The sequence below is a fragment of the Camelus ferus genome, chromosome 18, assembly GCF_009834535.1.
Source record: "Camelus ferus isolate YT-003-E chromosome 18, BCGSAC_Cfer_1.0, whole genome shotgun sequence".
Lineage (NCBI taxonomy): Eukaryota > Metazoa > Chordata > Mammalia > Artiodactyla > Camelidae > Camelus > Camelus ferus.
The window spans coordinates 30908012-30931082 of NC_045713.1; the positions used below are offsets into that span (position 1 = coordinate 30908012).

At 39.9% G+C, this 23071-nt stretch overlaps 1 protein-coding gene across 13 annotated transcripts; it reads left to right on the forward strand.

Annotated features, from left to right (window-relative positions):
* Positions 1–60: 60 nt before the first annotated feature.
* On the forward strand, positions 61–22257 carry PALB2 (partner and localizer of BRCA2). Of its 13 annotated transcripts, none has more exons than XM_032460857.1 (13): positions 77–317; positions 2101–2160; positions 2297–2399; positions 3991–5445; positions 7649–8475; positions 8833–8904; positions 10646–10807; positions 11848–11933; positions 12357–12518; positions 13567–13683; positions 17321–17408; positions 19628–19798; positions 21768–21921. In XM_032460857.1, exons 1-13 carry the CDS (start codon positions 270–272, stop codon positions 21780–21782), a joined length of 3366 nt encoding a protein of 1121 aa, XP_032316748.1. In that variant the 5' UTR covers positions 77–269; the 3' UTR covers positions 21783–21921. The 13 variants fall into 13 exon arrangements, 11 of the variants coding, with proteins under 11 accessions (XP_032316755.1, XP_032316756.1, XP_032316749.1 ...); XM_006193115.3 differs by having other exon boundaries at positions 79–317; positions 19628–19776; positions 21768–22257; XM_032460856.1 differs by having other exon boundaries at positions 79–317; positions 7796–8475; positions 19628–19776; positions 21768–22257.
* Positions 22258–23071: the final 814 nt, after the last annotated feature.

Consider the following 23071-nt stretch of genomic DNA (forward strand, 5'->3'; position numbering starts at 1 on the left):
CGGTCTCATCTATAGCTCGGCTCTCCGCTAGGTGGCCTGGCTCCATTGCTCAGCCGTCTCCGGCTGCGCGTGCGCAGGCCGAGCGGTGGCTATAATTGGCTGGGGTTGTTGGCGCGCCTGGCGCTCGTGGGCCGGCTGGTCGCGTGTTGAGGGCGTCCCGGGCGCCCCAAACCTTCCCCCGGCGCCTTGGCGCCCAGGGCCAGCCGGGCTTCTCGCGTCTGCAGGCCCGGGGCCAGCGACGGCTGCTCTTTTCGTTGGCCACCGGCCAGATGGAAGAGCCTCCCGGGAAGCCCCTCAGCTGTGAGGAGAAAGAAAAGGTGCTGGGGATGCGGGAAGGGTTGACTCAGAACTCTGACCCCCTTTCCTAGGATTTTAGGCTTGTCTTTGTTTCCTTGGTCGTCCGAGAGCGGCAGTGATCTCTAACCTACAGTCTTCTCTGGACTGGGGGCATGGGGAGTGAAAGTGTTGGAGAGCGCTATGCTCCCGTGGTGGCACTTAAAGAACAAAGTTTCATTACAGCAGAAAATTTAAAAATACAAAATGCATAACTGAGGTTCCCTTTGACACTTCCCACCCCAACCTGCACACTCTCAATCTTGGCTTCTCCCTCCCCACCTCCTTAAGTAAATCTGTTAACATCCTGGGTTTAGATCTTTTTTGTGTCTCTGTGTGTGTGTGTGTGTGTGCGCGCGTGCGTGCGTGCTGGGCGGGGGTGGTGGGGTGCGGTTTTATTCTCCAGCCACCAAAAAGTAATAGACATTTTTGGGAAAGGTTCATAAATGGTATGACCCGGATGGTGCTGCAACTTTCGTTTTCCTTCTTGTTTAACACCCACATTAATCCATGTTTACCTACTTTATTTTTTAAGTTCTATATAGTATCCCGCAGTATGGAAGTGTCATCTTTTCCTTACATATTCCTCTTCTGGGAGACTTTTAAGTTGTTTGCCGTTTTTGTTTTTACAACAGTGCTGCTCTAAATATTCTTATACACGCCACCTTGTGCTTGTGCCGATGCTGTTAACTTGAACGCATCTTGTGCCGGCTCTTCCAAGCTTTGTGCTAAACTCTTCATTCACAATAACTCATCATTCCTCTTACTTCCAACCTACCTTCTAGTGGGGGTGAGAAAGGTCATCTACAAGTCAACAAGATAATTCCCAGGTGTTGATAAGGGATGGTGATAAATAGGCCTCTGTGAGAAGCAGTCTAGCAAAGAGGCTAAGACTACACAGACTCTAGAGGTGGACTGCCTGGGTTTCAGTCGTAACGTTTATAAATTGTGTGATCTCGGACAAATTGCTTTCCCTCTGAGCTTCCCAGAGCTAGCTCTTTCCTTCTTCCGGTCTAAGCTCAAATGGTCGTGCTCAGAAATGTCTCCTGGCCACCTTCTCTAAAGTAGTCCATTCTCCTGTAGCCCAGACACTGTCACGTGGTCACTCTATTTGTCTAGGTATTGATTACCATGTGAAATCATCTTATCTGTTTATTTGTTTTCTTGTTTGTTATCTGTATCTTTCACTATATGTAAGCTGTCCAAAGAGCAGGGGCCTTGACTATTCTGCATATCTAGCGCTTGGAACAATAACTAACACACAGAGGGTATCAATTACTGTTCTAGGGGCTAGAGATACCTGGACCAACTGATCCATTAGTTGAATGAACATCTCCTGCTACCTTCAAGGATCTCACAGTGAGATGGGGGGAAACAGAAAAGTAAACAGACAACATGTATAATAAGAACCGTGATAAAGGAAGCACAGAGGAGAGGTGGAACGCCTAACTTGGATTTGGAGAAGGACCTAGAAGTTTACCCCAGGGAAAGAAATCTAAGCTGAGCCTTGAGGAATCAGTAGGAATTAGCAAAGTGAGTTGGGGAGGAGATGCTCCAGGTGATAGGAACAATCTATGCAAAGATGCTGGGATTTTAGGTTGGTGCTTGTGAGAACTGAGAGTAGTGTGAGCCCATGCCACTTCCTCCTCCGCCTCTAGCTCAGGGATCTGCTGAGCGCTGCACACTCATGTCTCATAGGCACTGTACCCCTTCTCTCTGACTCCTTTCTACCTGCTCAGTATTGTTTGGTATTTTTTCTTCTTCCAGTTGAAGGAAAAATTAGCATTCTTGAAAAGAGAATACAGCAAGACCCTGGCCCGCCTTCAGGTAAGTGAATCTTATTCTCTCAAGTTGGTGTGTGGTACAAACTATATAAAAACAGCTCTTCAGTTAATAAGGCTTTTAACAAAAACTTACTTCTTTTTCATAAAGTTGTTTCTTGAGCTGCTTCTGTTTCCTCTAGCGTGCTCAAAGAGCTGAGAAGGTTAAGAATTCTGTTAAGAGAACAGTGGAAGAACACGATTCCTTCATCCAGCAGGAAGTTTCAACACAGCTAAACCACTCAGGTAAAGTTAGCCCATTCACCTGTGTTTGCTTTTTTATTCATTTCCCAGGTAAACTTGGCTGTGATTCTTTTTCTCACAGTTGGAAGATAAGGACTAGCAGTAGACTTTTTAAAGTGTACAATTCAGTGGTTCTTTGTCTATTCACAAGATTATATAACCATCATCACTATCTAATTCCAGAATATTTTCACCACTCCAGAAAGAAACCTTAACCCCTGAGCGACTACTAATCTACTTTTTGTCCCTGTGGATTTTCCTGTTCTGGACATTTCAGATAAATGGAACCATATAATAAGTGGCTTTCTGTGACTGGCTCCTTTCACTTAGCATAATGTTTTCAACAGTCATCCATTGCACATAAATCTAAGCATGCATCAGTACTTCATTCCTTTTTTACAGCTGAGTAATATTCCATTATATAGATGTACCATAATTTGTATATCCATTCACTAGTTAATGGACATTTAAGTTGTTCCTACTTTTTGGCTATTAATGAATTTTGGCCATTATGCTGCTATGAACGCTCATTTACAAGTGTTTGTGTGGACTTATATTTTCATTTCTTTTGGGTATATACTTAAAAGTGGAATTTCTGAGTGATATGGTGATTCTGTGTTTAACTTTTTGAGGAACTGCCAAGCTTTTCTATAGTGGCTGTACCATTTTATATTCCCACCACAATGCACAAGGGTTCCAGTTTCTCCACATCCTTGCTAATATTTGCAATTTTCCATTTATTAAATTAAAGCCACTCTGGTAGATGTGAAGCGATAAATTCTGCTTCGGTTGGATTGCTTATTTAGTTTCTCTTTTCCTCTTTCAACTTTGAGAAAATATATTTATTGTTTAAATATTGGAAAGATTTTTTTTTTTAATTATATACGCACAGATGGAAAAGTCTGGCTGGGAACAATCTAAAAAACAATGGTCATTTCTTATGTTAGAAGTCATGTAATTTATAAATAAAATTGGAGGCTAATGAAATAGAAAAGTATAAAAATTAGTTGAGCCCCAAAAAAGATGTGAAATGAAAAATTAGGTGAGATACAGGGAAATGGGAAGGTGTTGGTCAGAGTATATAGAGTTTCAGTTACACAGAATGAATAAGTTTTGGAGATCTAATGTAGAGCATGGTGACAATAGTTAATAATACTGAGCTGTATACTTGAAATTTGCTAAGAGCACTGATCCTATGTGAAATAATGGATGTGTTAGTTACTTGATTGTAGTCTCACAATATACATACATCAAAACATCACATTAAATATATACAATTTTTCTTTGTCAACTGTACCTCAATAAAACTAGAGAAAAAAATAAGAGTAAAGATGATTACAATAAAAATAGATAATCTTTTAGTTTAAAAATCATTTTTCTAGCACGATTCCATTGTTTTACATTTACTTAATATTATTATAATTTATTAGATTATTAAAAACTTGAATTTTGATCTGCCTGAGTGAAATACCATTGAATCCTTTTAAAATAAATGTTTGGTGGTATTTATATAAAATATTTAAAAACAAATATGGAATATTTTTTGGTTCATCTTAAAAGGAAAATATTAACTATATAATTTTTTTCTCCCCAGAACCTAAAAATGAAGTATCTCCCTGTGACTCATTACAAAGCAACACTAATGTTGATGAAGAAACTGGAGAAAAGACATCTATCACACTTGACTTTGAGGCTGAGTCCTGCAGCCCTGGACGTGGCCCAGTGGAAGGATTATGCATACAAAGATCAGATGATACCCAAGAACGTTTCCCCTGCAGGATTGATGGCCCCGATGGTAAGAAAAGTCAGAGTAAGCTGCTTGGTAGAAGAAAGACACAGGAGAGAACATTTATTTCACTGGAGAGAGAATCTTTCTTTGACACTGATTCGCTCTTACTCTCTAGAAAAAGACTAAAGGAGCAGGAAGAAATCAATAGAGAAAACCCCAGGACACCTGTCGCTGAAGTAAGAACTTACCTTTCAAGTCCTAAGTCTGACATTCCTGATTCTCCAGCACCAGTTTCAGAAACTAATGTAGGGAGTGTATTAATTTTGCCAAATGCCAAACTGCAGAAAGATGCTGATACACTCTTAAGTGGAGATAATTTCCCCAGGGTGGCTGCACTTCCTTTGCATATTCCATCAGACAGCGGTAGTGGTCGGCACCTTGAAGATAAGCCTCCTAAAAGTAACTGTGAACTTACTACTCACGGTTTAAAAAACATTAGCCTTGCTTCAAACTTAGAGGCACAAAACAAAAAAATGATTGTGTTTACAGATAACCCAGAGGTAAACAAAACTGTAAGTGCAAGTGGTCAGCTGCCTAGAAGTCCTGACTCAGAGGCAGATAACTCATATTCTGTAAATGAACTCACGTACGATAACTTATTGGCGAATGAAAACCAAAACTTAAAAGAACAAGATCACACAGAGATGTCTTTTAAATCTCCTAATAATGTTCTTGATGGTAGAAATCAAAGTCTTCTGGAAAATGAAGTTCTAGGTCAATCAAAGCGTCTTAGCCTAGAAGTAATTTCTTCTGTTTCTACTGAAAATCAAACACAGTCTTGCACGATGCTTGAAGGCCTTCTCTTTCCAGCAGAATATTATGTCAGAACAACACGACGCATGTCCACCTGCCAGAGGAAAGTAGCACTGGAGGCTGTAATTCACAGTCATTTGGGTGTCAGAAAAAAAGGTTTTAAAAATAAGCAATCTGCTAAAAAGTTAAACCTCGCCAATGAAGAAACTAACCAATGTGAAATTAAGATGTCCAACACATACACAGAACAGCCAAGTTCAAGAAGTCCTCAGAAACTTCTCTCATTAACTAAAGTCAGCTGTCCCACTGGCCCCACTAAGACGGTTACCCAGACATCTGGTAGAAAACGCAGAGGAAAAAGAAAGTCAGTCTGCACCCCTGTGTTAGATCATCATGAGCTACCTTTGCCAACTTCTTTCACATCAGGTGTTAATAGGTCCCAGGAAGAAGTCGCCTTGCACAAAGATCAGAATGAAAAAGCAATTTTTCTTGAGAAGAGAGTTAAAGGTAAATTGAGGTGTGGGTGGTGGTGGTGGCGGTGGCGGCGGCTAACACTGTGCGCCTGGCACTTTCTAAATGTACAGATACTCACTGAGTCATCCCAACAACCCTACATGAGGTAGAATCTGTTATTATCCTCACTTGACAGATAAGGAAACTAAGGCAAGAAGATCAAAGTGTCTTTAAAGTGACAGAGCCAGGATTCAAACCTGGCTGTGTGGTGCCAGAGTTCACAAATATGGTTGGAAAAGTGGACACTGAGAAGGAAAATACATTGGATGTTTACCTAAAATTAGTATTTATTTACGTACAATACAGTATTTACCCATGGTGAGATGTAACTAATATAGAAAGTGTTTCTAAAGTAAAATGAAATCTGTGTCAGAGTAAGAGTCTACTGACAAACTGTCTTAGGAATAATCATGTAATGGAATGTAATAGGTCTGAGCCACTCTTTTTGGATAAAATATCTAATACAGTCTTGCTGAGGTGTAAGGGACACAAGATTTTGGAGGATAGCAAGTGACATGTTCTAATTTAAACTTTTGTGTTCATTTACTCAGGACTTAATATCTGCTAACTTGAGCATACAAACTAGATAATTCACTCTCATTCTGTGTGGGAGATCAGCAAGCTTTCTGTAAGAAGCCAGATAGGAAATACAGTCTCTGTGCTCTGTCACAGCCACTCAAGTATAGTGTGAAAGTAACCATAGACAATATGTGCATGTGACTGTGCCAATAAAACTTTATTTACAAAAGCAGGCAGCCAGCTACTCTACCATTGGATGCACACTTTGGTCTATGAGCTACAATTCATTAATTATTTTAAAAATAATAATCATCATGACTTTTTTGTTTATTTATTTACTAACTTTTTTTTATCGAGTTACAGTCATTTTACAATGTTGTGTCAAATTCCAGCGTAGAGCACAATTTTTCAGTTATACGTGAACATACACATATGCATTGTCACATTTTTTTTTCGCTGTGAGCTACCACAAGATCTTGTATATATTTCCCTGTACTATACAGTATGACCTTGTTTATCTATTCTACATATGCCAGTCTGTATCTACAAATTTTGAAATCCATGTCTGTCCCTTCCCACCCCCACCCCCTTGCCAACTGCAAGTTTCTATTCTGTCATTATGACTTTTTTAAACATCTTTTAGGCCAAAAAGAAAACAAAGAAATCAGAAAGTAGGGCTATCTAGTAAGAAACTTGAACCATTCTTTTGTATACTTTGAAATAATCCACTGTGATTTCAGTAACCTGCAGGTATGTTAAAACATTTTTTTTTTCTTGAGGTGATCTTCACATAACATAAAATTAACCTGTTTAAATTAAGTGAACAAGTCAGTGGCATTTAGTACATTCACTGTGTTGTGTCACCATGACCCCTATCTGGCTCCAAAATATTTCCATCACCCTAAAAAGAAACCCCATACCCATTAAGCAGTTGCTCCCCATTTCCTCCCCCTCTAGCCCCTGGCAACCACCAATCTGTATTCTGTCTCTATGGATTTACTTCCTTTGGGTATTACATATTAATGGAATTATATAATATGTGACCTTTTATGTCTGGCTGCTTTCCTTAGTTTTCAAGGTATGTCCACACTGTAGCATGCCTCAGTGCTTCACTCTTTTTTATAGTTGAATAATATTCCATTGTGTATATGTAACACAGTTTGCATATCCATTAATTAGGTGTTGGATGTGGCTACATTTTGAATGGTACAGAATTCCTGTCGCTCTAAGTCTAGTAAATTACTCTTTGCTTGAAAAGGGGACTAAGTGTTCTGTGAGGAGAGCCAGCATTTTGTAGTGTGTGCTCTGCTAGCCTGTTGGAATCACAGTTTTGGAAAAGAAAGGACTTCAGAGATTCTTAGCCAGTTCCCTTATGAGGGACAAGGGAAAATGAAGTGAATTGACTTGCCCAAAGTAACACAGCAAATCAGTGACAGAATTGGGACTAGACCCCTGTCTCCCTTTCCCAGCTAGCGCTATCAGTACTGTGCTGTTTTTGGTACCGCAGAAGGGGAGCTGCTAGTTAGCCACTAACCTGTGTCTGATGAACCGTTCACTGAGGTTTCAGAGTCACGGGTGGGAAACGTAGTGAGCACAGCACCGTGTTGGAGTTCAGAAGCTCAGTCTTTGTTGGGCATTAACGTTGGGTATTTGTTATTGTTGTTGCTTTCTGTTTTAGGGAAGGAAGGTCACTGTCAAAAAGAGGACTCGCTTTTTTACAATAATTATGCTTATTTATCTTTGGATGATGTTGCTTTCAGTGCTCCATTTCTTAAGAATGACATGCTCAGTTTAAAGCACCTGTCGCCTTTTCTCAAAACCATAGACTTTCAATTACCTGATGAAGACTTTGGACCTCTTAAGCTTGAAAAACTGAAGTCCGGCTCCGAAAAGCCGATTGAGCCTTTTGGATCGAAAATATGTGGAGAGGGGCATCTTAAAGAGAGATGTTGTATTGCTGTGGAGGAACTGGCTCCTAAACCAACCAATATAGAAAAGGAAGACTTGGAAGAGGAACTGATTTTTCTACCAGGAAAAGTACATCCTAAAATGCCAGTAAAAAGCCAGCCTCAGGAGAAGGGCCTTTCTTCATCCATTTTACTTTTCACTCCTTTAAATACTGTTGAATCTGATGATAATGACAGAGCAACGGTAGATGTGTGTTCACCTGCTTTCCCCATCTTGGGCACTACTCCAGCTTTTGGCTCCCCAGCCCGATGTGAAAAGATGTCTGCAGAGGTGGTTGGACGCACTTGCTCAGCACCCCAGCTCTCTCACTTAAAAGCCACAGTCAGCCTCTCTAGCGATCATAAGCAATGCAGCAGTTGGACCAGCCCACCAGAATTAGACAGCAGCCTGCATGTGGCCAGAAGGAAAGGATGGCCTTCCTGCGACCAGGATTCTGGTCCCCAAGCAACACCTCTACCCACTCCGTCACTCACCTACAAAGAAAATCAGCCAAGTGAAAATTCGTGTCAGGAAACTTGGAAACATTCCATCGAGCAGGTACAGTCCGCTTCCTTTGTGAAATTTTCTCCAAAAGAATGAAATATCTTAGTGAATATGGACAACGTGACTTCCTCACACATCAGTTCTTCAGTGTTTAAAAATTTTTTTAGCATGACTTCACTGTAAACACTAAGTTCATTCTGAGAAAATTAGAGTTAATTAAAATATTTAAAAAAAAATATCAGGGATCCTCTTCTCTTTGTTCTCCAAATGCAATAAAGCAGCTGCATGTGGAGCTTTGTCCCTGCTACCATAGAAAATAAAATACAGGAAGTAGGCATTTTGTTGAGTGAGTGATGCAGGCAGGTATCATACATAGAGTATAAATTAATAGTGTGACTTTTATTTCCACAGATTGAAATAGCAGACGTCCCTGCTTGTGATAACTTAAACCCAGGCACTCTACAATTGGTTTCAAAGTTAAAGGTCAGAAGACTGTTAACTTAACAATTTGTTTTGTATCTTACATGTGAAAAATGTAATGAATTGATAGGAAAATTCAGAAGAATTTGATCATTAAAAAAATTTGATAAAACAGACTCAGAAAAACAGATTTAAATTCTTTGTTTTTCACAGTATTTACCTGCCTATATATTTTGAGATCTTAAGAAATTTATATGTCAAGCTATTGCCAAGAGCAACTTAAGCTAAGTAACTCAGCTTTGTATCTAAATTTGAATCAGGCATTTTGACACAGAGAGAGGAGTCATTCATGACTCTCCTACCCAACTGGTGTGATATTTCTAGAAGAATCACTTATGGTAAATAAGAAAATGGGTAGCTGTTCTAGATTATGATATAGTGAATGGTTAATTTTCATATGCTATACATGGTTCTGAGAGATATAAATTATAAAATACTGTTAATGATATTTTAGTAAATCCTGAGAAGTGGATAGGGCCCATGTCCTGGTTTAACTTTTTATACTTGAAGTAGCCTGGTGTCGAGCAGGGGTTTTCAATCTCAGTTCTGTTGACATTTGGGGTGAGATCATTCTCTGCTGTAGGGGAGTGGCCTGTGCCCTGTACAGTATTTAGCAATAGCTCTGATCTTTTCCAGTAGCACCCCCGTCCCCAGTTGTGATAACAACAGTGTCTCCATATATTGCTAAGTGTTCCCTGCAGAGGGTTGCAGAATCTCCCCCAGTTGAAAACAACTGGAGAAGAAAGAGCTTTAAATCCACAGAAACTGTTTCTGCCAGTCACTGACCATGACCTGGGGCAAATCATTTAGCCTCTGAGCCCCAGATTCTTTTTCTATAAAAGAGACATAGAAATACCTATGTTTCAAAGCTATTCTTGAATCAATTTTAGTAACTTAATTTCTTAAGGAATCAATCATTTCATTGTATTTTTAAATTTGTAGGTAAAAGGTTACTTATTATTCGTATAGGTTTTTTTTTTGGTCCATGAATATGCAATTAAGCCTCTCTCTCCTCACTCCCCATTTTAAAAGTATTTTTTCCCTACATCAGACTTAAGAGATTTGGCCGTTCTGTAGGTCTTCTAAAAAAACTAGTTTTTGGTTGTGTTGATTGTTAATTTGAGTTTTTTGGTTTCCTATTTCATTTTTTTCTGTTTATATCCTTAACAACTCCTCCCTTCTGTTCTTTCATTGTGGTTATTTCATTGTTCTTTTACTAACTTCTTGAGCTGTTTGCTTACATTATTATCTTTCTTAATTTTTGATGAGTACCTTTATAATTTTAATTTTTTTGTTTTGGATCCTACTTTGGCCACCACATTTGGCATGTTTAGATTTCACAGGGCTCTGTCTTTGTTGTTCATTTAGAAATAGTATGTTGTTTCAGTTTTATTCCCTTTTCAGCCCATGCGTGCTTTGTCAGAATGTTTCATTTCCAAAGGGTCTTATGGAACTAAGGTTCCAATTCGTTCTTATGGGCTATTTTCCCCTTTGTGGTTAAATCTGAATCTATTCTAGTCTGGAGCAACATGTTTTTAAACCTATCATAAGTGTGTTTGGGCAATTTTTATAGTTACATAAGGCCCACAAAGCTCTTTTTTTTGACCTGCATAAAATTTTAATTACATTTACTTTTATTTTATCTAATCCTTGTAATCCATCACTTTTCATCTTTCTTCTTTTTGTGAAACACCCCCCCCCCCAATACCCCTTTAACATAGCTGTTGTTGCCATTCTGTGTCAGGATCCTTCAGGTTCCTGCTCTGTGGACGTGAGTGCCATGTGGTGGGACACAGCTGGTTTCAAAGAGCCACGTATCGTAACCGCCTGTGAATATGTAGTTTCTCTTTGGAAACCTCTGGATGCTTGGCAGTGGGAAAAAATTTATTCCTGGCACTTTGCAGAGGTAAGTTAGAATCTCATAGCTGGAGATCTTTGCAATCATTTGCATGGTAATACAGATGGGCAGCTTACCAAAAGTGTGGGCTCTGTGACTATGCAAGACAGCAGAGAAGGGTTTTTTCCCCAACATTTTATTATGGAAAATTTCAAACATACAGAAAAGTGGTACAGGGACCACCCATATACCCACCAGCTAGACTCTACAGTTAACATTTTTTATTTGCTGTATCATATGCTTATCCAGAGATGGATTTTTACAAGAGACCTGCTGGAGGAGCTTGGAATTTCATGCTCAGATATTATTTCTGCTTTTTTTCTGTGTGGCCTTTCTTCTGTCCTTGTCCACCTCCATACATATCTTACACGGTTGCAATCTTAGTGTGCCTAAAGTTTTTAAGCCTGCCTGTTCTTACCATATAAACATGTTTCCTGGTTTTACATATTCTCCATACTTATTTGCTTATTTTGAATTTTATTTTTCCTAGCTTTACTGAGGTATAATTGACAAATGAAATTATAATATATTTAAAGTGTGCAGTGTGATGGTTTGATGTGCATACACATTGTGAAAGAGTTCAAATTAATCAACACATCCATCACCTCAGTTTCCTTTTTTTTGTTCTCTTGGCGAGAATACTTAAGATCTACCATCTTAGCAGATCTCGTTCTTGTTCTCCACTGTACCTACAGCTTCTCACACTCTGTTTTGCGGAGTGGTGCTCAAGAAATATTTCTGAGGGAATTAACTTGTTTTGAATGGCTGTGTACTGTTGCATTCGTCCACACGCCAGGGTCTATTATTCTCCCATTGCTAGAAGCATAGGTTGTGTTAAATGCCGCGGTAAACACTGTTATGCATATAGCTTATTTGGATTTACAGCTTATAAAAGAGGATGTTTGCTGAATCTTTTCACATTTGTTCAGATGTTAGAAACTGTCCTGGTACAGTGAGAATAGGAAAGGAATGTGACAAATTTTGGAAATTTTAGATTAATTAAAGATGAAACAACCAAATGTAATTTTTGGCTGCTTTGTTTTATTTAGGTTCCAGTATTGCAGATAATTCTAATGCCTGATGTTTGTAATCTTGTGTGTGTGGCTTTGGGAAATTTGGAAATCAGAGAAATCAGGTATGTAATTCTCAAAGAGTAGTTTTATTTCCCTCCATCTTTGTCTCTGTCTTTTTTCTCTTTTTTTTTTTGGAGCAGAGAAAGGTTTATTGCAAGGCTGAGCAAGGAGGATGGGGTGGCTTATGCCCAAGAAAACCCCAAACTCCCCGAAGAGTTTCAGCAAAGCATATTTAAAGGCCAGGTAAGGGAGGAGGGTTGCAGGGTACGTGATCACCTCTCTGCCATTTTGTTTTGAGTGCAAGTTATAACCAAGGCTTGAGTCTTGAAAGAATCTAAATTTAGCTCTAAAGAGATTTGTTTAAAAAAATGTGCATCAGTAGAATGACATCCCTTACTAAAGTTTTCTTTTAAAGTTTGAACCTAGTTCTTTAATATTAAAAGCTTACTCCTCACTTCTCTGCATTTTTCTTATGTTTGGTTTAGGGCATTACTTTGTTCCTCAGATGGTAAAAGTGGAAAGCAAGTACTCCTGAGCTCTGGAAATATAAAAACTGTGCTTGGCCTGACAAAAAGGAGGCTAGTCAGTAGCAGTGGGACCCTTTGTGATCAGCAAGTAGAAATCATGACGTTTGCAGAAGATGGAGGGTAAGAAAAGCATTGGTTGATTTTAACTGTTAGATAAAGGATGGTTTTTGACACAGGGTTTCAGAGAAAGTCAGATCATTAACATCTTGTTTTTCTACGCTATAGGTGTAGTATGGAAGGTTCTGCCTCGACACTGGGCTATAACATAGAAGCAGCTTAGAGAGGTGGGGACATGGCAGGGAAGGACGCAGTGGAGTAGAAGAGGCTCAGCAAGGGTGCCTCGTTCAGTCTTCTTTGACATCTCAGTGTGTCCCTTGAGTATCACAAATATCTCAAGATCCTATACCCTTTTCTGATTCCACATACGTGGTTTCCATCGCTTCACTTACCGTCTGAATGCTGGCTACACGCAAACATGTATTTCTAGTTCAGCTCTTTCTCAACCTCTAGACCTGCATGCCTATTTATTAGACATCTTGTGGATACCTCAAATTCAACATGCTGGAAAAGGAGCTCCGAGCATCCTCTGTGTCTGTCGTATGCTCACTACACTTTATTGTGATTATTTATCTGTCTTTCCTAACAGGGCATGGACCTTGTTTGTCTTATTTATTCATGACCTGTTGCAGTAATCTGGACAGGAGATAAGTAATTGTTTGCTTAAATTAGGAAAGTGTTCCTGGAGATGGGGAGAAGCAGACAGATTTGAGAGAAATGAGATGATAAAATCATTAGGACTTGGTGACTGAGTAGATAGAAAGGAAAGAGAGAGAAGGATACTGTGCAGGTTTCTGGGCTGGCCACCTTGATAGGTGGTATTACAGTTAGTTGAGACAGCAATGCAGAAACACATGGTTTAAAGGGAGAGCTGGTGAGTTTAATTTTGGATATGTTGAATTTGAGGTTCTTGCCATATATATCCAGGTAGATAATATGAAACTAATATATAGTCACTGTGGAAAGCTTAGAATACACATATTTTCTGGATGAAATTTTTTCTTCTGGTATTATGTTAGTGTTTATTATGTATAGTTCAATAATATGAGAAGAGCTGCTTAGAAACTGTTTTCGTACAAAGTGCTGATTTTTATTACTATTTTAAATACAGAAGCAAAGAAAAACAGTTTTTGATGCCCCCTGAAGAGACTATACTGACTTTTGCTGAGGTTCAAGGGATGCAGGAAGCTCTGCTGGGTACCACTGTAATGAACAACATGGTTATTTGGTAAGCGTTCCCTCAAGGGCCTCAGTTTCCTCATCTGTAATAGAAGGATATACCTTTAATTTTACAGGGTTGTTACGATTACGTGAAAGACTCTGTAAATATGTTTTTGTTTGTTCACTGTCAGATGCTACATACTTGTCTTGACAAGAACATCCTATTAATTCAGACAGCCCAAGTTCAGACTACTTTAAAATACATGAAATTTTATTGTTGTCAGAAATATACTGCTTCTGGTTAATGGCTGAGTAGCTTTCTCAGACTGATTCTCCTACCTCAAATATCTATAAATTCTGCACAAAATATGAAAAACAACTGTCTGAAAGCACTAGTGAGCGAGACAAAAAAAAAAAAAAAAAGTAGTATACTAGAGGAAATGCAGTACTTAGAAGAAGGAAGTGTCACCGGGCGAGTTTGCCATTCAGAGGGCAGGCCCCAGTCTGCACACTTGGTGATTTAAAGCCTGACAGAAAAACTTCCTGTCTTGCTGGCCTAACGGACGGAAGGACAGAGTTCAGGGTGAGTACAGCAGCAGGAAAGTGAGGGAGAGAAATCCTGAAAGTAGAGCCGGAGAAGGAGCCCTAAACTCTGCCTAAACGTCCAGCTGCACACATGCAGGACGGACTTGGGGCGGCCCAGGTAAAGCAAAAGGAACGGAACTGGGTTCTCAGCTTTTGGAATATAAGTTTAGCCAGTTTAACTGTTTACTAGGTGGGGGCGGGGGCTGGAAATCACTATTCTTCAGAGGAACCTAACAGAATGCAGAGTTTATGTGATATGTCATTCATAATGGCTAGAATACAATCCGGAATTACTAGATATACAAAACATGCTTGATTACAGGATTCACATGAGCAGATCTGTGATAGGGACACTGAAGTTGAAAAGTCCCCAGCCACCTCTCTTTCCTGACCATGGTGGGGACCACACCTGGCCGCAGGCACCTGCAAGGTTAATTTGCAGTAGGAGAATAGATTAATTTTTTTTTTTTCTCAAACACCTCCATTAACTTCCCTTGGGGCCAAAATGGGTCTTGGTAAGAGAAAGTTACAATATTATTGTCACTGCTTCCTCCCTGTTCTGCACTGTCCACCCCTAACCCTCGAGGGATAAACTAGGAAAGCATGGCCCCTGAGAGAAACTTGGTCCCCTCCCCACCAGGGAGCCTCTGGAATTTGACCATGATCTATTCTGCCAGGAGAGCCATTTTCAGATGTCCTGCTGTCTACAGCAGATTTCCACTTCAGGCACCTTCCTCAGGGTTTCTGCACACAGGTCTTACTTGAGGACAATGTTCTTTACAAAATTTTCTTTTCTATTCTTTCTGCTGTTTCTACAGTCTGAACCTTCATTATTTGGCTCCTAAACTATTACTATAATCTAGTAATTAATTGGTCTCCTTGCCATCAATCAATATTAAACCTCCAGATCATCTTTCATACTATTACTTTATAAATACTCTTCCTCCCCATCCACCCCCACCCCCTGAAATGAAACCTTCAGTGGGGCCCATATTTGCTTTCTTCAGCTTCCATTTCCCTAATACTTCATTACAGAAATTCCCCTCCATTGGGGGTGGGTAAAGCTCAGTGGTAGAGTGTGTGCTTAGCATGCACGAGGTTCTGGGTTCAATCCCCAGTACCTCCACTTAAAAAAAAACTCCCCTCCAGCCCTTCCCTACTCCTTCACTTTCTTTTTTCATTCCACCCTTCAGTTCCCCACTTCTTCTAATTGTGGTCTTCTGGCATTTCATAGATAACGGATCACAGTGGACTTTGAGGTTGGGAAGGGACCTCTATACTTGGCTTTTAAGTGTCAGTTTAATTTCTTAGTTTAAGGGGTATCTTCAGCCCCACAGTTGCCTTAAGTTCTGTTGCACCAGACCTCATTGATGTTTCCCTCTGGAAGTTCATCTTGCCCTTATTTTTCGCTTAGCATATGCTACTTCGTGTTATGAAAGTCCTTGAAGACAGGTACTGTATCTTGTATCTATTCTCAGTGCCTGTCTTAGCTCCTTGCTTAGTTATTCAAAGGTGGTCTATCAAAAGCTATCATTTACCTTTTGGACTGTATATAGCTTTATATTTACACATGGAAGTTGTTCACCTTTCCTGTTGAACTCCTGATTTGTTAGATGTCTGAAGTGATTCATGTATACTCAAGGGTCAGTGGCCCTTTTTGAAACTATTGCTGAAGGTCTAAATATTTATTCTTGATCCAGCTGTATTAACTGAGCACCTGTCTTTCAATCATTTATGGATAACTGATTCTCTTACTTATGTACCATCCTCTGAGAGAGATGCAGATATGAGTCAGCTATGCATCTTAGTCTCAAGGCCCCTAAAATCTAGCAGGGAAATAAGATTGCTCTGCAATTCAAAGTATATAATTCGTTGACAACTCACACAAGGTCAGAGTGGTAGAGATTTAAACAAAGTGCTTTGGGATTTGGGGAAAAGCACATTTACTAAATACAGAACGTATACTAACTTCTGTAAGGGATAAACCTATTCTCGTGTCCCTTATATGAGGAAGACCATGTGTATGTACATAAGAATTTCATTTTCCTTCTTTAATTGTTATACACAGCATCTGGTCCATAGAAAGTTCAGTAGCATTTGTGGAGTGAATACATTATACCCTATTACAATATATATTAAATTAAAAATGAGGCATATGGACAGTACTATTGGGAGCTGGAAGAGAGGAGATTCGTGTAGACTGGTGCAGAAAGGGAGGAGTGATAGAGTAAACGGAGCTCACACAGCTGGGAGGAGGTGGGACACAATCTAGGTCTTAGAGGAATGGATGGGCATTGTCAGTAATAGGGATGAGAATGCATCAGTAACGGGGAGTGCATTGGAAGGGGTATAGACCCAGGACTGTGCATGATAACGCTGCGTGGGCAGTGAGACGATTTCAAGTACGAGAGCAGTGAGTGATAGTGCAGCACTCAAATCATGAGGGTTATAAGTACCATGAAAAAAACTTGGGCTTTTACCTTATGGCTAATGGGGAGCCACCTGAAGTTTCTCATCAGCAAAGTACGTGGTAGAACAGTTATCAATGTCACAGATCCTCAATGAAGCTAAGGAGTGGTTCCAACAAACTTTCTCTTTTTCTTCTTTATCTGCACCCTCCCCTTTCTTCCTTCTTCTGTTTGTCACCCCATCTCAGTCTTCCCTTCTTTCTTCATTATCTTGGTCGAGCTCTAGTATAAAGATATATTATATAGACATAATTATAAATCTGTTTTAGGTGTGGTTTCTCACCTAACCAAATTCGGTTTCCTGACCATTGTCTTCCATGGAAAATTTAGGCCTTACATTTAGACGTACCTAATTTCAGTACAAGTGAAATGAGATAATGGAAAACTTTTCTCACTGAATTTGAAGAGATTTATCCCTAGTGGCATAGAAGATTTTTCGATCTAAGGCTAAACTATCAAGTTATGCTATTGGCAAAGTTAAACTACGATTCTGATTTAGCTAAATCTGTGACTAAACAAAACTAAGGTACTGTGTCCTTTAGTTTTTCCCTTGGTCACCTCCTAAAGGATTCTGTGATAAATAAGAGAATACTGTGTGAAAGCCAGTTTGCTGGAGGAATGTTATGAGCTTTTTTATTTTTGGTGTCCAAGGAATTTAAGAACTGGCCAGCTCCTAAAGAAGATACACGTTGGTGACTCCTACCAAGCTTCAGTCTGTCACAGAGCCTATTCTGAAATGGTAAGTAATGATCTGCTGGGACCACTTTGTGTCTGCTTTGTGTGTTACTGTTGGTCTCACTGAATAAGAGCCATCACTTACTAAGTGGTAATTAATCAACCCTCCCTGATGCCTTTTTTTTAAATTGGATAGCAGTTTTTGTCCTTTCTGGAGATTTATGAGGGAGAATAGGTGGTGGTACAACATGATTGTCTGGGTAAAATTTCTGGCTGTATGACTGCAGGGCAAACGTTTATTTCCAGCTGTGAGTCTGTACCTAGAAATGGTATGCCTGTGATCAGACTTGGCTCCCAACCACATGGCCATAAATGATTTATGATGTGGATGAATACCCTTGGGGAGGATGACTAAATGGTCCTAGACACGTTTTCCTCTTAGGCTCTGGTGTTCTTGTATAGAGACAAATGCAGCTTCTTAGCTATTATGTTAATAGACTTTGCTTACAGTCCAGTTTTAACATGTGCACAGGTTGGAGGTACTTGTTTAGGGGTCAGGGGTAGCTAACTGCTGGAAGCGTCCACCGTGGAGCCAGGAGCAGAGGCAGTCGCAGCCAGTTGAGCGCCCTGTGGAGGCTGACTTGCCCAGACTCAGCAGCAGCCCTGCAGGCACCAGCACCCAGAGGCCCTGGGTGCAGGGGTTGCATCTTTCCCTAGCCTAGCAGCACCTGTGGACGTGAACTCCAAACTTGCGTGTCTTAGATAATCTATCACGTTATCTTGGGACTAACTTTTCTCCTCCTAAAATAAGAGGGTTGAATTCATCTCTGGAATGATTAAATTTACCTACCAGGCATTTAAGTAGTTTTACATTTTTGTTATTACAGCATTAATACTTATTTGATTTTGGGGGGAGAGGGGAGGTAACTAGTTATTTATTTATTTATTTATTTTTAATGTAAGGTACTGGGCATTGAACCCAGGACCTCGTGCATGCTAAGCATGTGCTCTGCTCACTTGAGCTATAGCCGTCCCCCCACATACCTATTTGATATTAAAACATTTAATGCAGAAATGTATAAGTAGAAAGTAAAAGTTCCTCATGAAGCCGACCTCCAGAAATAATAGTTAATAATTCAGTGCAGGAATCGGCAAACTCTTTCGGCAAAGAGCCAGAGAGTAAATATCGTCAGCTTTGCAGGCCACGGGGTCTCTGCTGCAGGTACTCTGCTCTGCCGCTGCAGCCGCCAGGCAGCCAGAGATGATATGTAAACAAATGCGTGGGGCTATGTTCCGAGGAGACTTTCTGAAACTTGGATTTCATTTAATTTTGACGTGTCACAAAACATTCTTCCTCTTTTTTGCAACCATTTCAGAGTGCAAAAACTATTCTTAGTTCACTAGCCATACAAAAATAAGCACTGAGCCAGATTTGACCTGTGGGCCATAGTTTGCCAACCGCCTAGTTGAGTGTTTGGCATTTAACATTCTTTTTGACTCTCAGTTGTTTTTTAATTATGAAGGTAATTTATTCTCATTATAAGAATTCAGTCGTTCTAGAAATGTATGAATTAGAAATGAATATTATTAATCCTAAGATGTCCCTATAATCAATTTTCCCCATTTTACCTCCAAAGACAATTACTTTCATGTGTGTATGTACATGTATGCGTGACATATATCTTCACACACAATAATATTATTAGAACATGTAATTTTAAAGCTGGGAGAGATCTGTAACTCCTTTTCCGACAGAAACAACTATAGGTGATGGTGTCTTTTTGTTGTTGTTGTTAGTTTTACTCTATAAATAAATAGGCTATTGCGAACTGGCCTGAAAATCCAGTCACCACTTACAAGATTGTTTTTATCGGAAAATCTGTTCTGAACTTTCAAAAACCAGCTTACAGGTGAACATTTCTAGTTTGAGGACTCGCTACGTGTGTTTCTGTGTCCTCTTTTCTCATGCCAGCATTTCCCCAAATGGATGGCATGAGATGTTAGCAGTATCTAAAGTGGAGGAAGCTGATAAGTCAGGAGACTCATGCCTGCAAAGACTGGCTGAAAAGTCCCTGGGAGCCCTGTGCTGAAGAAGCCAGAAGTCCAGCTCAGTGATAGCCTCCAAGTTCTGCCTGGAAAAATGTGAGCCAGTGATTAAATCCTGGGTACATAAGAGCCTGTTAATCATTCCTGAAATTCTTCAGTTTTGTCTCTGCCATCACTTTCTTTTTCCCAGCATACTCTTGATGATTTATTTGGTTATTAATTTTTCTCCTAAATTAGGGGCTCCTGTTTGTTGTTCTGAGTCATCCTTGTGCCAAAGAGAGCGAGCTGTTGGGCAGCCCCGTGTTTCAGCTGATTGTGATTAACCCAAAGACGACCCTGAGTGTGGGCGTGATGCTCTACTGTCTTCCTCAAGGGCAGGCTGGAAGGCAAGTGTGTGGCTGCCATTCAGTGAGTGTGACATTTTGAAAGGCACTTGTGCAAATAAAAAATAAAACCATTTTTCTGTGTCATGGACATGAACGGAAAGATGAAATACTACAGATAGTGGTAGAGAATGTTAAGAAGTAAGGGGAAGTGTGAAGTTTAGTAGATCTGAACCAAACCTCAGATCCCCTACATCCAGAGCCCCGCCAGTATGGCACTGGATAGATGTGTTATGTGTATTCAAACCCTGTTTTTTTCCCATAACGAAAACATTTCAAATACAAAGTAATTAATATTCTCCACAAGCAAACAAACAAAAATTTTAAGGAAGTTTTAAAGGTACTTAGGGAGGTATCTTTACTTTGAAATCTGACTGAGCCTCCGTCCTGTAGGCAGTTGATATTTATCTGCTGATAAATATCTACTGACTGGTGAGAAGATCTGTTTATCAGTGACACAGTTATTGGCATCCCAGCAGTTTTCTGAGCTATGTAGAGTTTGTGCTCGTCTTATAGGCCAACCAAGCAACATCTGAACCTTGTCATTCCCAAAGACTACCTTTATTCATGTTTGAAAATAGACCTAGTAAATCAAGATCACAAGGTTTAGCTTCAATAGGATAAGGAACCTTGCTAGTTACAATGTGTATTTCTGTGTTTCTGTGGATCTTGTGCAAAGCTTGCTGGAAGATACGTGTTCTAAAAGTCTCTCTCTCTGTGTACTTGTCCTGCAAATGTTCTTAGCTCAGCAAGAACCTCAGAACTAACATCTGTAATATTTGCTTGCATAAAACTTGTTTTCTTGGATATGAAGAGAGAACCGTAGTCATTGGCCTAGAAATCGAGGATACAAATAACTGCTTGGTCAGACATTTCTTTTGTCATTTTTCAAACCCATGTGTTTAGCGAATCTGGAAAGCCTGTTTGGTGCCAGTCCTGTAGGAAGCACTGCTGTGTCTAATCTCATGGAGGTTAGAAGAGAAAACCAGTGACTGCTGTTCAGTGCACAGAATGCCGTGAGGCTGGCACTGTCATGGAAACACAAAGGACGGAGGGGCACCTTAACTGGCAGAAGAGGATGGATAGACTCAAGGAAAACTTGATGGAGTTTCAAAAGATGAGCTAGGATTCAGCTACACAAAAGTTGGGTATGAACCAGGGATAAAAAATATCATTCAGTTCACTCAAATATTCACTGAAGACTGAGTATGTGCCAGGCTTTCTGCAAGGTGCTGGTAATACGGCAGTGAGGACTAACAGTTAATTTTTATTAAGCACTTCCTGTCTGTTAGTTGCATAAAAAGCTCAGTGCAGTACCTATTTCATTAAACTTCACAGTAATCCTATGAAGTGGGTCCTCATATAATCACATCCCTGTTCTACTGATGAAGTTAAATAACTTGCCAGGGTCACACACGTCTTACTCTGTTAGAATTCAAACCCAGGTAGCTGACTGCAGAGCCCTGTCCTAAAAAGGCAACCAGATTTTTGCTTTATCATGTTTCCATTTTTCTGGGACAGACAGCCACCAAATGTGGAAGTAGGATAAACTCACACAGTGGAAAGCGCTGTGAAGATAAAAGAGGTGACGTGATAGGGAGCAGAGCATATGCATGTGTGCACTCTCGAGATCGCTGATTAGGTGGCCCCTTTCTATGGAGGCGACAGGCCGGAACGATGGCCAGAACCTAGCCAGGCTAAGATCTGGGGTGAGCCTGCCCAGGAGAGGGAAGAGCAAGAGCAAAACTAAGTTTGGCTGGTTGAAGAGTGGAAGGAAGGCCACTGGGAGCTGGTGTGCAAAGGTACCAGGGGGCATCAGAGATAGCCAGGGCCTGCAGTGATCATAGCCAGCCGTCCTAGGATTGCAAATATAAGCACTGATATTTCCAAGTATTTTTGTTGTTCTTGTTGCTCTGGGGAGCATGGTTTTGACTTTTTTTTTTTTTTTTTTTTTTTTTTGATGTGTGATTTGTCTCGTCTCTGCTTGATGTTAGGTTCCTGGAAGGTGACGTGAAAGATCATTTTGCCGCAGCAGTACTGACTTCTGGAACAATTGCCATTTGGGACTTACTTCTGGGTCATTGCACTGCTCTCCTTCCCCCTGTCTCTGACCAAAATTGGTCCTTTGTTAAATGGTCAGGTACAGATTCTCATTTGCTGGCTGGACAAAAAGATGGAAATATATTTGTGTACCGCTACTAATAAGATAGGATAAGGTGGAAACACGGTGTTCTGGATATTTTTGGCCTCTTTGTACTTCTTGGAGTTGTAACTCTAAAGAAGACTGAAAGGTGTTTAAAATAATTACTTGTATTCATTCAGACTGAAGAGTCCGATGGTGGGGGCACTACTGATCTTGAATGCTTATACTTACTTTGGGGGAAAGGGGTTTGGGATTGATTTTTGTAATTCCTCACATTTGCACATTCGCTTTTAAAGGTGTACAGAAAGCTTCAAATGTTAATAAATATTTATTTTGATACATCCTGCTTGGCATATTTTTTTCCTATCCTATAAAGATCGTTTTCAGAAACAAGAACTAATTTACATCTAGAATACTTAGTCCATGACGCTCGCAGAGTAGATTTCAGTTGACTTAGTATACTAATACGCAGTATACCTTTTATGCTGCTGGTAATACTTTATTTTCACATACCTCCTAAAAGCAATACAAAGCCTATTAAAAATGCTAATTTAGAAATGCTGTTGTTCTTTTTCATTCTCACGTGCATCTTTGATACCAGTGCCAACATTATGACCAGAGTCATGTTGGGTCAGCAACACAGCTGTACTGAGTATATCGTCTTCGTCTTTGCCTAAGTGGCTTGAGAGACAGCAGTTTTTAAAGTCCTAATCTGCTGGTATCATTGGAAGTTTTATCCCAGTTTACAAGTATTTATTGGCCTATCTTGAGTATACAGAGAGTATGTATTCATGATCTATATAACTATTTGCACTATTCTCTTTTAAAGATACCTTTTATGATATTACTATGGTGGTTTTTGCTAACTTCATTACTGCCCTTTGATAGGTCTGCATAAAAGATTTCTCTCCTATACTAATTCTGTCCTCACTGTCTCTAACTTCAAATGAAAGAATACATTGCTGGCACATCATAGATAATAGAGACCTTTTCACAAAGACTTAATTTACTCAGGAACCCTGAGAAACATGTTGTCTTGATTTTAAGAGTTAAGAAAACTGAGTAGAGCTAAGTCAGTAACAGTAGAACAAACACTGAGCACATCCTTGACATAGTAGATGTGAAAATGATTGCTGGGAGGCCCCTTCCCTGCAA

Coding starts and splice junctions, on each gene's coding strand:
- PALB2 (XM_006193115.3), top strand. CDS start 270: ATGGAAGAGCCTCCCGGGAAGCCCCTCAGCTGTGAGGAGAAAGAAAAG. Junction 5,446..7,648: donor TCTTGAGAAGAGAGTTAAAG/GTAAATTGAGGT, acceptor TTTCTGTTTTAG/GGAAGGAAGGTCACTGTCAA. Junction 12,519..13,566: donor ACGTTTGCAGAAGATGGAGG/GTAAGAAAAGCA, acceptor TTTTAAATACAG/AAGCAAAGAAAAACAGTTTT.